This window comes from Entelurus aequoreus, linkage group LG19 (genome assembly GCF_033978785.1).
Source record: "Entelurus aequoreus isolate RoL-2023_Sb linkage group LG19, RoL_Eaeq_v1.1, whole genome shotgun sequence".
In the NCBI taxonomy this organism is placed as follows: Eukaryota; Metazoa; Chordata; class Actinopteri; order Syngnathiformes; family Syngnathidae; genus Entelurus; species Entelurus aequoreus.
Genome location: NC_084749.1, coordinates 14,959,048 through 14,974,429, shown reverse-complemented (window position 1 = coordinate 14,974,429; position 15,382 = coordinate 14,959,048). Strand labels below are relative to the sequence as shown.

Here is a 15,382-nt window from a genome sequence, read left to right as displayed (position 1 = left end):
ATTTACATTTTTGTTTATAAATTAACAAATATTTCCATCCATACATCCATTTTCTAAAATAGAAGTATAATGCAAATAAAACACTGCTATGTTTTTTTTTTAATAGTCGCTTAATTTTGCTTTAAAATAGATGTTTTATTCTTGGTTGTCCGATTCGAGGGCAATACTTTTCTTATTCCCCTTTGTATTGCTATTTTGTTATTAGCAAACGATGTGACGCTGGCCAGTAAAAAAAATAAAACTTGCACTAACGACCCTCAGGTCGGACTTTTGACTCACCTGCCAAATCAAAAAAATTCTTACAGAATATATCTCAAGTGTAGCTTTTCCCCTGAGTTAATTAAACATTAAACTGTATGCATTCTGGTCTTTGTAACAGTTGTCCCATTTCCGGTACGTACTTTTGGCAATGCATGAATAATCGTGTATACTTGTTCAACTTGTTATTGGATGTATACTGTTGATGATGTGAAATATTCCATATAATGTACAACAAAGTAACAATATACAATAACGATTAAATCAAGTTAAATCAGGTCCACTGGGATTTTATTGTGAAACGACATGCGTCACTTCCGCCACCCGAAAGCCCATGTTTTAAGGCATCAGTTGTGCCTCTAAAAACCACGAAATGCACAGCTTTACATGACAGTTGAATATTTAACACATTCAAAATACATAAACACAATTTTAAAAATAATGCCGAAAAACGTCCATCCTGGCCATCACATTACCGGAAATGACGACATTTTTCGCGGGAAATGTCTTCCGCAGAAAGTACACTCTTGAGAAAACGTGTCGCGTTATCACGGTGGTCTCGTCCCAAACTGCTTGGATTTAAATCTACGTTGTTTTTAGTTTCATCGGTGAGCCAGGATGAAGACTAGACTGCGAGTCAGGCGAGTTTACAAGTGGAAAGGACAACCTCTGCACTTCGATAGGAAGCTGAAAAACTTTGAATATGGGTAAGATCTTCTCACACAAAACACGAGCAAACACGATAAACCACGCAAAAGTCTTTTGTACGACATTCATCCAGATATCTAGCCTATATATGGCATTATTGTGCATTTCACCTTTAAAGATGATGTTATTCGAACTTATGTCCTATTTTTTTTCGTTTGTTCAACTTTACTTATTGTCAATAACACCTTAATATCCTTTCCTCACCGTTTATTTTTGTTTTATACAATCAATAACTCGTGTGACTTAACATAATAATAATAATGATAATAGATTTTATTCTTAAAAAGCACTTTACATTGAGTAAACAACCTCAAAGTGCTACAGTGTATTAAAAAAAAAAAAAAAGATAATAAACAATAAATAGAAACTAGAACAGCCAAATAGCTAGAACTAGTATGCATATATCTAAAAAAAAAGGCTTTTTTATAAAGAAGGGTTTTTAAGCCTTTTTTAAAAAGCATCCACAGTCTGTGGTGCCCTCAGGTGGTCAGGGAGAGCGTTCCACAGACTGGGAGCGGCGGAGCAGAAAGCCCGATCTCCCATTGTTCGTAGCTTTGTCCTCGGAGGTTGGAGGAGTTTAAACTGTCCGCAGCGGAGGTGTCGTGTGGAGGATCTGGGGGTGAGTAGTTCTTTGAGGTTGGGTGTATGGTGTGTGGTCATTAAATATGTATTCTGATATATGTTCTTCACAGAAAATGAGCCAAAGTCAGTGAGTCTCAGTTTAAAAAATTAATTAATTGTATCATTTTTTTCTCTGAATTCATAGAAAACAAGCTAGGAAAATATCGCTATAGGATTTTTTTTTAGCCTCAAAATTGCCTGATAACAAAAATGCTCATATTGGACTTGATATGCGTGTACATTTTTTACAATTAATTTATTTACATGAATTCAGTATTATCAGACAGGTCTTGTAAAGTATAATTTTCCTGTGATAAAACCGGGGGAAATGCACTAATTGATGGTCAAATTCTTCAAAACAAAGGCAATGAGGCTCAAGATTATTTTCTTAAAAATGTTGTTAATAATATGGTTGTGAATCTTTGGGCACCTCATGATTCGATTCGATTCTTTGGGGTTTGATTGATTGATTGAGACTTTTATTAGTAGATTGCACAGTACAGTACATATTCCGTACAATTGACCACTAAATGGTAACACCCCAATAAGTTTTTCAACTTGTTTAAGTCGGGGTCCACATTAATCAATTCATGGTAGACAATTCAGGGTAACGATTCAATTCAGAATCGATTCTCTTTCACCATTTTGGGTTTGCCGTCATTTGACTTGAAGTGTCTCTGGCGTCTTACGCCTAAAATGTATCACTTAAAATACAAAACGCCTCCTTTTTAAGTGTTTTCTCTTTCTTTAGATATCTTACAATGTCTGTGTTTTTTTGTTGTTTTGTTTCAGCTCTTTGGTTATCAGTGTTGAGGGTCTACCCAGGCCCACCGTCATTACCTTGGGTCAGTACATCCTCATTGAGGGAGAAGACGAAGACAACCCCTATGTGGCCAAAGTTGTCAAGCTTTTTGGGGACGGTGAGTCACAAACCATGAGAACGAAGCGGAAATCCAGCGATTGACCTCACAGAAAAAATTATATCCAAACGTTTTTAAAGGAGAACTGCGCCTTTTGGAATTGTGTTTATTGTACACAATCGTTATTAGAGAGACAAGAAGAAAGATTAATTTTTTTATGTACTGGTAAATAAAAGTCTGCTTATAATGGAGTCAATGGGAGGTTCTCTATTCCGCCCTCTAAATAACCATCCAAGCTACACAACAGCTCAGCAGACAGTAGCACACAAGCTAGACATACATAGTAAGTGTCCTTCATTGGACAATATTGCAGTCGACAACACCACATTAGTCAATATACACACATCAAATCATTAAAGTTGAAGTCAAGTTAAAGTCCCAATGATAGCACACACACTAGGTGTGGGGAAATTATCCTCTGCATTTGACTAGGGCTGCAACTAACAACTAATTTGATAATCGATTAATCTGTGGATTATTACTTCGATTAATAATTGGATAAAAGAGACAAACTACATTTCTATCCTTTCCAGTATTTTATTGAAAAAAAAACAGCATACTGGCACCAATTGATTATTGTTTCTCAGCTGTTTGTAAATGTTGCAGTTTATAAGTAAAGGTTTATAAAAAAAAAAATAATTAAAAAAAGTAGCTACTGCACATAGCGTAGATCCAACGAATCGATGACTAAATGAATCGCCAACTATTTTTATAATCTATTTAATCGATTAGTTGTTGCAGCCCTACATTTGACCCATTTCCTTGTTCACCACCTGGGAAGGGGAGCCGTGAGCAGCAGCGGTGGCCGCGCTCGGGAATCATTTGGTGATTTAAACTCCAATTCCAACCCTTGATGCTGAGTGCCAAGCAGGGAGGTAATGGCTCCCATTTTTATAGTCTTTGGTACGACTCGGCCGGGGTTTGAACTCACAACCTGGAATTCCAGTCTCAGGGCGGACACTCTAACCACAATGCCACTGAGCAGGTCATATATCATTATAACAGCATATTAGAAAGTGCCCAGTAACAAACGTGTCCGCATCGTTCAACTTAATCGTGTCAACTTAACGAGTAGCGGCAACTAAAAAAACTAAGGCCACTCTACTTCACCTTAAAGACAGCAGAAGTACATTCCAGATGCCTAATGATAAACAGGTTAGTGTTTTTTATACCTGTCATTGTTCCATGTTTGACTAATTAAACTTTATTAAACCTTTTTTGACATTTCACACTGCAAAATAATATAAAAACGTATGATTTTGATAAGGGATGTCCGATAATGGCTTTTTGCCGATATCCGATATTCTTCAACTCTTTAATTACCGATACCGATATCAACCGATACCGATATATACAGTCGTGGAATTAACACATTATTATGCCTGATTTGGACAACCAGGTATGGTGAAGATAAGGTCCTTTTTAAAAAATAAAATAAGATAAATAAATTAAAAACATTTTCTTGAATAAAAAAGAAAGTAAAACAATATAAAAACAGTTACATAGAAACTAGTAATTAATGAAAATGAGTAAAATTAACTGTTAAAGGTTAGTACTATTAGTGGACCAGCAGCACGCACAATCATGTGTGCTTACGGACTGTATCCCTTGCAGACTGTATTGATATATATTGATATATAATGTAGGAACCAGAATATTAATAACAGAAGGAAACAACCCTTTTGTGTGAATGAGTGTAAATGGGGGAGGGAGGTTTTTTGGGTTGGTGTACTAATAGTAAGTGTATCTTGTGTTTTCTATGTTGATTTAATTTAAAAAAAAAAAATAAAAATCCAGATACCGATAATTAAAAAAACGATACCGATAATTTCTGATATTATATTTTAAAGCATTTATCGGCCGATAATATCGGACATCTCTAAATTTGATGATATCGTATCGGATAATATCGGTATCGGCCAATACTCCAGTGGAAAAAGTTGTATCAGGACACCCTTACTAAATATCATTTATTGTATCGTTTTATAGCAAACCTCTTTGAGGCCAGGCTTTGGGAACATATTTTTTTTCTGAAGGGGTGATTGATAAATAAATAGGGTTTTTCTGCATTCGGAGAACAATTGAGTGTTTCTGTGTGCAGAGAGTGAGCACCAGATGAAGGCGGCGGTCCAGTGGTTCGTCCGCGTGTCCGAAGTGCCGGTGAGCAAGCTGCAACAGCTTGGCAGAGACCCGCACCCGCAGGAGATCTTCTACTACCTGGGAAAAAGTTGCGATGAAGAGATCAACGCGGAGTCCATCCTCAGACCTGTGCAGGTAACAGCAGCAAATAAGATGCATCAGAAGTTTAAAGTTAAAAGATGTCTTTGATTGAGGGGAATAAGTATTTGATCCCCTTCAAAGCAGCAAGTGTTGTGTGCATAAAACAAACAAATACATCCTGCATCTTTAAGAAAGTACTCCTAATCTCAATTCATTATGTTAATAATAGGCATGTGTCATACAAACACTCATTTCATTCCAACGTCGACATCACCATGGGAAAGACCATAGCGCTGTCCTCAGTGGCAAGGTTGTAGACCTGCACAAGACTGGGATGGACTACAAGAGCATCGACAAGAAAGGTCACATGTAGAGATGTCCGACAATATCGGACTGCCGATATTATCGGCCTGATAAATGCTTTAAAATGTGATATCGGGAATGATCGGTATCGGTATCAAAAAGTAAAATGTATGACTTTTTTAAACGCCGCTGTGTACACGGACGTAGGGAGAAGTACAGAGCGCCAATAAACCTTAAAGGCACTGCCTTTGCGTGCTGGCCCAGTCACACACACAAGTGAAGTTAAGGCTAGGGATGTCCGATAATGGCTTTTTGCCGATATGCCGATATTGTCCAACTCTTTAATTACCGATACTGATATCAACCGATACCGATATCAACCGATACCGATATCAACCGATACCGATATCAACCGATATATACAGTCGTGGAATTAACACATTATTATGCCTAATTTGGACAACCAGGTATGGTGAAGATAAGGTACTTTTTAAAAAAATGAATCAAATAAAATAAGATAAATACATTAAAAACATTTTCTTGAATAAAAAAGAAATTAAAACAATATAAAAACAGTTACATAGAAACTAGTAATTAATGAAAATTTGTAAAATTAACTGTTAAAGGTTAGTATTATTAGTGGACCAGCAGCACGCACAATCATGTGTGCTTACGGACTGTATCCCTTGCAGACTGTATTGATATATTTTGATAACAGAAAGAAACAACCCTTTTGTGTGAATGAGTGTGAATGAGTGTAAATGGGGGAGGGAGGTTTTTTGGGTGGTGCACTAATTGTAAGTGTATGTTGTGTTTTTTATGTGGATTTAATTAAAAAAAACAAAAAAACAAAAAAAACGATACTGATAATAAAAAAACCGATACGGTTAATTTCCGATATTACATTTTAACGCATTTATCGGCCGATAATATCGGCAGACCGATATTATCGGACATCTCTAGTTAAGGCATACTTAGTCAACAGCCATACAGGTCACACTGAGGGCGGCCGTATAAACAACTTCAACACTGTTACAAATATGCGCCACACTGTGAACCCACACCAAACAAGAATGACAAACACATTTCGGGAGAACATCCGCACCGTAACACAACATAAACACAACAGAACAAATACCCAGAACCCCTTGCAGCACTAACTCTTCCGGGACGCTGCAATATACCCACCCCCCAACCCCGCCCCCCCTCCTCATGCTCTCTCAGGGAGAGCATGTCCCAAATTCCAAGCTGCTGTTTTGAGGCATGTTTAAAAAAAATAATGCACTTTGTGACTTCAATAATAAATATGGCATTTTTTTCCATAACTTGAGTTGATTTATTTTGGAAAACCTTGTTACATTGTTTAATGCATCCAGCGGGGCATCACAACAAAATTAGGCATAATAATGTGTTAATTCCACGACTGTATATATCGGTATCGGTTGATATCGGAATCGGTAATTAAAAGAGTTGGACAATATCGGATATCGGCAAAAAAGCCATTATCGGACATCTCTAGTATCTACCTCTGATAAAATATTGTTTACAATATGTTTATACCTTTTTGTGGGGGGAATTTTTAAAAAATCTTTTTTTCATTGACAAGCAGAAAGCTAATTAGTTTTGCCTGAATGTGTATTTTGATAAAATCATAATAATTGGAGTCAATGTGCATGTTACATTTTTTTTAAATTAAAATGTAAAGTTGTTGTTTTTTGGCTTACAGGTGAAGCATCTTGATGGAGGAGCTCCATTCCCCGACTGCGGTGATAAAGATACTTTATACGTCAAGTTGTCCTGGGACAGCAAGAGGTTTTCGATGGTGGACCCCTCTCTCATATCACCGTCCCGCCCACCCGCTCGTTCCACACGCCACCTGGACCAATCCCCCGCCGGCACCCCCGCGTCCCGAAAGGCCTCCAAGCGCGTTTTGCCCACGCCCGATTTGGCTGTCCTGCGGCGTGCGGACTCTGCGGAGCAAAGAGCGAAGAGAGCGTGCGTGAGCGCGGGCAAGCTGGGCAGCATGGAGGCGGAGTCCTTGCACTCGGCCACCAAATTGTCCGCTTCAAAATGTCTGAGCGCGAAGAGAAGGAACGCTTACGACAGGACGCCGGGAGTACGCAAGCGTCTGGAGCTCAGCAGTGAGTGTCTTTAATGTACTGGATTCATTGTTTCCCACACATTCATTTATTTGTGGCGGCCCGCCACGAAAGAATTACGTCCGCCACAAATAAAAAAAATATTTTTTATTTATTTATTTATTTATTTTTTGTCCTGTCCAGCTTCTCAGGCAAATCATCTTTGAGACACTTGTGATTTAGGGCTATATAAATAAACATTGATTGATTGATTGACTTTACAAAAGAGAAGTGTAGGATACTTCTCTTGTTGCCTTATTTGTATTTGACCACTACTGTTTTCTGTTTATTTGTTACTGACTGTGGCAGGACACCTCTGCCTCTGTTTCACTTTATGTTGCTGGTAAATAATAAGGTTGTAGTAGTAGGCTAAAGTTAAATTATTTAGTATGCACTAATTAAAGGGGCAGAGCTTTAAGAGACATTTTAGCTTTTATATTTTATAAGATATATTTTTTGTAAGAACCACAATTAATGAATATATTTCAGTGAATAACTTATTGTTCAAATCTGTATATAAATATGTACATAAAGTGTTGTAATTATATTGTAAAATGGATAGATGGATGGACGTTTAAAACAAAACTGTTATTATTAATTAGTAAGTATACATTTTTTCAGCCTTTTTAGAGAAAATCATATCATTGTAGTAAATTATGCAAATTACTCGATGATGTAATGTGACCACGCCCCCATCGCCACAGGTATCTTGGCAGTTTATGGGAAACACTGGGATTTGTATAGCGCCCTTTTTTTAGAGACCCAACGCACTTCATTGTTCTCACTGTCTCTGCAGGTCCAGAGAAGACGTCTGCGATTAATGACCACGTCTTGAATCAGATACTGGACGAAGCGCTGGAGTCGGACTTGGCTCAGAGTCTGTCTGCGTCCCCTCCATTGATGCCGCGTCCTTCCCACCGTTTGACGCCACTCGCCGTCTCCTTAAAGCCCACAGTGGTCGTGACGAGCAAGGTGTCCAGTCTCCCGTCTCCAAGCAGAGATCCAACCCGGTGAGTCACACCGTTTGGGTTGGTACCGTCGTTCTTTCTTCACCGTTTTGAGAGAAAAAAACCTATTTGCCATTTTTGTATTTTACACATAAAAATGCTTAAAACTGCGAAAATAACGAGTAAAGGAAGACATGGTACTAGAGATGTCCGATAATGGCTTTTTTGACGATATTCCGATATTGTCCAACTCTTAATTACCGATCCCGATATCAACCGATACCGATATATACAGTCGTGGAATTAATTATTATGTGTGTGAAAAGCCGTAGATATTATGTGACTGGGTCGGCACACAAAGGCAGTGCCTTTAAGGATTATTGGCGCTCTGTACTTCTCCCCACGTCCGTGTACACAGCGGCGTTTTAAAAAGTCATAAATTTTACTTTTTGAAACCGATACCGATAATTTCCGATATTACATTGTAAAGCATTTATCGTAGGGATTTCCGATAATGGCTTTTTGCCGATATCCGATATTCCGATATTGTCCAACTCTTTAATTACCGATACCGATATCAACCGATACCGATACTGATATATACAGTTGTGGAATTAACACATTATTATGCCTAATTTGGACAACCAGGTATGGTGAAGATAAGGTCCTTTTTTTTTTTAAATTAATAAAATAAAATAAGATGAATAAATTAAAAACATTTTCTTGAATAAAAAAGAAAGTAAAACAATATAAAATCAGTTACATAGAAACTAGTAATTAATGAAAATTAGTAAAATTAACTGTTAAAGGTTAGTACTATTAGTGGACCAGCAGCATGCACAATCATGTGTGCTTACGGACTGTATCCCTTGCAGACTGTATTGATATATATTGATATATAATGTAGGAACCAGAATATTAATAACAGAAGGAAACAACCCTTTTGTGTGAATGAGTGTGAATGGGGGAGGGAGGTTTTTTGGGTTGGTGCACTAATTGTAAGTGTATCTTGTGTTTTTTATGTTGATTTAATAAAAAAATAAAAATAAAAAAAATAAAAACGATACCGATAATAAAAAAAACTATACAGATAATTTCCGATATTACATTTTAAAGCATTTATCGGCCGATAATATCGGCCGGCCGATATTATCGGACATCTCTAATTTATCGGCTGATAATATCGGCAGTCCGATATTATCGGACATCCCTACTAATATATATATCTTCTCTATGACTTCAGCTCCAAACTTCTTCTGTTTTTTTAATTTTGTCATTACTGCCACAAGTGGTGGGAAAGTGTATTACAACTGAGTACCGCAGCGGCCCATACGAACCACAGCTGAGAAACCAATATTTTTGGCGGCCCTTTAGGGGCCAACAATGGGACCTATGGTTAAGAAACACTGGTTTAAAGGATATGCAAGTATTTTTTTTCTGTCCAAATTTAAAGAACACTGACTTTTTGCAGTGTACTTTTCATTAGAGATGTCCGATAATGGCTTTTTTGCCCGTATCCGATATTCCGATATTGTCCAACCCTTATTTACCGATTCCGATATCAACCGATACCGATATATACAGTCGTGGAATTAACACATTATTATGCCTAATTTTGTTGTGATGCCCCGCTGGATGCATTAAACAATGTAACAAGGTTTTCCAAAATAAATCAACTCAAGTTATGGAAAAAAATGCCAACATGGCACTGCCATATTTATTATTGAAGTCACAAAGTGCATTATTTTTATTTAACATGCCTCAAAACAGCAGCTTGGAATTTGGAACATGCTCTCCCTGAGAGAGCATGAGGAGGTTGAGGTGGGCGGGGTTGAGGTAGTGGGGGGTGTATATTGTAGCGTCCCGGAAGAGTTAGTGCTGCAAGGGGTTCTGGGTATTTGTTCTGTTGTGTTACGGTGCGGATGTTCTCCCGAAATGTGTTTGTCATTCTTGTTTGGTGTGGGTTCACAGTGTGGCGCATATTTGTAACAGTGTTAAAGTTGTTTATACGGCCTCCCTCAGTGTGACCTGTATGGCTGTTGACCAAGTATGCGTGGCATTCTCTTATGTGTGTGTTAAAGCCGCATATATAATGTGACTGGGCCGGCACGCTGTTTGTATGGAGGAAAAGCGGACGTGACGACAGGTTGTAGAGGACGCTAAAGGCAGTGCCTTTAAGGCACGCCCCCAATAATGTTGTCCGGGTTGAAATCGGGAGAATGGTTGCCCCGGGAGATTTTCGGGAGGGGCACTGAAATTCGGGAGTCTACCGGGAAAATCAGGAGGTTGAAACCGATACCGATAATTTCCGATATTACATAATAAAGCATTTATCAGCCGATATTATCGGACATCTGTAATCGTGATATATATTGATATCACCCAGCCCTACTCAGAAGTGACAGGGAAACTGCTCACACCTCGTTTGCTCACACATGTTAACTATGAATCTTAACGCTGTTGAATGTTGGGGGGGTATAGCTCGCTTGGTAGAGTGGCCGTGCCAGCAACTTGAGGGTTCCAGGTTCGATTCCCACTTCCGCCATTCTATTCACTGCCGTTGTGTCCTTGGGCAAGACACTTTACCCACCTGCTCCCAGTGCCACCCACACTGGTTTAAATGCAACTTAGATATTGAGTGTCACTATATGTAAAGTGCTTTGAGTCACTAGAGAAAAGCGCTATATGAATATAATTCACTTTACTTATTCACACTTGAATATGTGAGTACTTTTTAAGAATGTATTTGTATTTTCTCCAAATAGAGGTACTACTCCCCGCAGTAAAGAGCAGAAAACCTTGAAGGAACCGGCTCTTGGAGTGTTGTAAGTACATGCATATTTTCTCTGATGTCAGCTGGTTTATGTAATCCAGGAGTGTCCAAACCTTTTCCACTGAAGGCCACACACATGCGGGGATCATTTTGATGTTTTTCTTTTAAAAAAACTAATACACTATATCGATTTTTTTTTTTTTTACCTTTGGGGATCCCCTTAAGTTTGGTCCCAGGAACCCGGAAGGGTCTTAGTCATAAAAAAACAACCAAGTCCATCCATCCATCCATCCATTTTCTACCGCTTGTCCCTTTCTGGGTCGCGGGGGGTGCTCAGCTGCATTCGGGCGGAAGGCGGGGTACACCCTGGACAAGTCGCCACCTCATCGCAGGGCCAACACAGATAGACAGACAACATTCACACTCACATTCACACACTAGGGCCAATTTAGTGTTACCAATCAAACTATCCCCAGTCATATATTATTATTTGTATTTTTTTATGCAACGCTTTGTATTTTTTTTTCTAGATCAACTTCAGGTCTATTTGTCATTATAAAGTTGTTGTTTTTTAGTTTTTCATGGCAAAAACCACAAAATATGCACTATTTTCCCACAAAAACCACAAAATATGCACTATTTTCCCACAAAAACCACAAAATATGCACTATTTTCCCACAAAAAAGTGGAATATTTGATGTGAAGTAATTGGAGCCTTAAATAGGTCAACAATTCATAACATTAATTTTAATTCATTATTATTTTTTGAGCAACGACAGTTTAAAAAAAGTCCCACTAAAATTATTGGGGATCCAAAAAGGCCCCCACTCATAAAAGTGTTGAATATAAGTCATACTTAAAAAAACAAAAAAACAACTTTCAACACTTATGTATTTAGATTAACTTCAGATCTATCCATCGATTATAAGGTTTTATTATTTTTTTAATGTTTTTTTACGTCTTTGTTTTATGCCCTGTTTGTCAGAGAAAATCAGTTTTTCATATAGCAAACACAGAAAATATGCAATATTCCATCCATCCATTTTCTAGCGCTTGTCCCTTTTTCCCCCCCCAAAAAAACTTCAAATTGGAATTAAACATTGCTTTTGATTATTTGTTATTTTTTGAACAATGACTGCTTTAAAAAAAAAGAAAAAAGATTGGTTTTATTAGAGTCTCTTTTTCTCCACTTTTTAACTTTCCCCCCACACTTTGGACACCCCTGATATAAGCAGTAATGTCCGAGATGTAATAGATAGCAGGCACACGTTAAATCCTAAACAAAACATCATTCTCACTGTGCTTTCTTTCTGTTGTGTTTAGACCTGAGGTGGACGATGAAAACTCTCCCATGCTCCCCCTCGGCTCAGCACAAAGAAGCTCGAAAAGAAAGTCTGCTCGACTCGTGGCGACTCGAATCAAAAAGCAATTGTGAGTGTAAAAATGTACAGGTGACATATTACGTCTTAAAGTAGAGCTTTTTCATGGTCGTCTAAGGCCTTTTTTTCTTACTAGGTCACACCGGTGTACAGATTATTAGGGAAGTGAATCTTACAACAACTCACGATGAGATTCGATTGCTGGGTGGCGATTCTATTCGGAATCAATTCTCAATTAAAACCGATTTTCGTAACACATTATTTAGTATAAAAATGATAACGCAACCTTTTTGAAACAAGTTAGTGGTTAGGTTACAAAACCTCCTCTTGACTGCTGACGTCTATGTGCAGGGAGTAGTGGCCTAAAAAACGCATTTTTAAAAATGTATTGAAAATTATAGATTCTTGAAAAAAAAATGTAGAAATAAATCATTCTTACATAAAAAATATCTATAAATAGATATTTGAAAAGGATCAGTTGAATTTGTTTCAAACTGATTCTTTAAAAAAATCCATAAATAAATGTAAAAAAATATATATATCAGTTTAATTTTTTTAAATAGATTTTTTTTGTATTAAAAAATCTTGAATAATTTTTTTTTATGTTTAAAAAAATATAAATTATTTGATTTGTTTTAAACTGATTCCTAAAAAAATATATATATATATATATATATATAAAAATGCGAGATTCGGATGTCAATACATTTTTGTTCATCATCACTAATTATTATGGTGTCACTCGTCACACTTCGATTCATTGTTTTAATTGGTTTTACCCTTTAAAATCGATTTCAATCATATTTATTTTTTATTGTTTTTATATTGGTTTAAAATATATATTTTTATTTTATTTTTAATTTTTTTAATTTATTTTTATTTTTATTTATTTTTTATTCAGTCATTGGTGGAGCTAAGGATAATATTTGAATATAGTTTTTAATATTGATGTGCAGCACTTTGCACATAACATCGGCAGTCCGATATTATCGGACATCCCTAGTTTTATGTGAATCGATGCCCAGTAGGTCCAGCAGGATTCGATCGGTGCCAAAAAAGTAACAGATTCGGTACCCATCCCTAGTGATTATTTATGATTAATTACTAGGTCACACAGGTGTACAGATTATTAGGGATGTGAATCTTACAACAACTCACGATGAGATTCGATTGCTGGGTGGCGATTCTATTCGGAATCAATTCTCAATTAAAACCGATTTTCTTAACACATTATTTAGTATAAAAATGATAACGCAACCTTTTTGAAACAAGTTAGTGGTTAGGTTACAAAACCTCCTCTTGACTGCTGACGTCTATGTGCAGGGAGTAGTGGCCTAAAAAACTTATTTTTAAAAATGTATTGAAAATTATAGATTCTTGGGGGAAAAAAAATGTAGAAATAAATAATTTTTACATAAAAAATATGTATAAATAGATATTTGAAAAGGATCAGTTGAATTTGTTTTAAACTGATTCTTTAAAAAAATCCATAAATAAATGTAAAAAAAAAAATATATCAGTTTAATTTTTTTAAATAGATTTTTTTTGTATTAAAAAATCTTTAATAATTTTTTTTTATGTTTAAAAAAATATAAATTATTTGATTTGTTTTAAACTGATTCCTAAAAAAATATATATATATATATATATATATATATATATATATAAAAATGCGAGATTCGGATGTCAATACATTTTTGTTCATCATCACTAATTATTATGGTGTCACTCGTCACACTTCGATTCATTGTTTTAATTGGTTTTACCCTTTAAAATCGATTTCAATCATATTTATTTTTTATTGTTTTTATATTGGTTTAAAATATATATTTTTATTTTATTTTTAATTTTTTAAATTTATTTTTATTTTTATTTATTTTTTATTCAGTCATTGGTGGAGCTAAGGATAATATTTGAATATAGTTTTTAATATTGATGTGCAGCACTTTGCACATAATATCGGCAGTCCGATATTATCGGACATCCCTAGTTTTATGTGAATCGATGCCCAGTAGGTCCAGCAGGATTCGATTGGTGCCAAAAAAGTAACAGATTTGGTACCCATCCCTAGTGATTATTCATGATTAATTACTAGGTCACACAGGTGTACAGATTATTAGGGATGTGAATCTTACTACAACTCACGATGAGATTCGATTGCTGGGTGGCGATTCTATTCGGAATCAATTCTCAATTAAAACCGATTTTCGTAACACATTTAGTATAAAAATGATAACGCAACCTTTTTGAAACAAGTTAGTGGTTAGGTTACAAAACCTCCTCTTGACTGCTGACGTCTATGTGCAGGGAGTAGTGGCCTAAAAAACTATTGAAAATTATAGATTCTTGGGGGGAAAAAAATGTAGAAATAAATAATTTTTACATAAAAAATATGTATAAATAGATATTTGAAAAGGATCAGTTGAATTTGTTTCAAACTGATTCTTTAAAAAAATCCATAAATAAATGTAAAAAAATATATATATCAGTTTAATTATTTTAAATAGATTTTTTTTGTATTAAAAAATCTTGAATAATTTTTTTTTATGTTTAAAAAAATATAAATTATTTGATTTGTTTCAAACTGATTCCTAAAAAAAAATATATATATATATATAAAAAAATGCGAGATTCGGATGTCAATACATTTTTGTTCATCATCACTAATTATTATGGTGTCACTCGTCACACTTCGATTCATTGTTTTAATTGGTTTTACCCTTTAAAATCGATTTCAATCATATTTATTTTTTATTGTTTTTATATTGGTTTAAAATATATATTTGTATTTTATTTTAAATTTTTTTCATTTATTTTTATTTTTATTTATTTTTTATTCAGTCATTGGTGGAGCTAAGGATAATATTTGAATATAGTTTTTAATATTGATGTGCAGCACTTTGCACATAATATCGGCAGTCCGATATTATCGGACATCCCTAGTTTTATGTGAATCGATGCCCAGTAGGTCCAGCAGGATTCGATTGGTGCCAAAAAAGTACCAGATTTGGTACCCATCCCTAGTGATTATTCATGATTAATTACTAGGTCACACAGGTGTACAGATTATTAGGAATGTGAATCTTACAACAACTCACGATGAGATTCGATTGCT

General features: G+C 35.7%; 1 protein-coding gene across 2 annotated transcripts in view; it reads left to right on the top strand.

Moving 5' to 3' along the window:
* The first annotated feature begins 731 nt into the window (after positions 1 to 731).
* Positions 732 to 15,382, top strand: part of orc1 (origin recognition complex, subunit 1) — a 25,525-nt gene continuing 10,874 nt past the window's right edge. The window contains exons 1-7 of one of the 2 annotated variants that reach the window (XM_062027973.1): positions 732 to 965; positions 2,380 to 2,507; positions 4,609 to 4,781; positions 6,757 to 7,171; positions 7,965 to 8,178; positions 10,881 to 10,940; positions 12,212 to 12,319. In XM_062027973.1, coding sequence (XP_061883957.1) covers positions 877 to 965; positions 2,380 to 2,507; positions 4,609 to 4,781; positions 6,757 to 7,171; positions 7,965 to 8,178; positions 10,881 to 10,940; positions 12,212 to 12,319 — 1,187 coding nt within the window. In that variant the 5' untranslated portion in view covers positions 732 to 876. Of the gene's footprint in view, positions 966 to 1,452; positions 1,586 to 2,379; positions 2,508 to 4,608; positions 4,782 to 6,756; positions 7,172 to 7,964; positions 8,179 to 10,880; positions 10,941 to 12,211; positions 12,320 to 15,382 lie in introns of those variants that run through there. The other variant, XM_062027974.1, reaches the window with a different exon arrangement.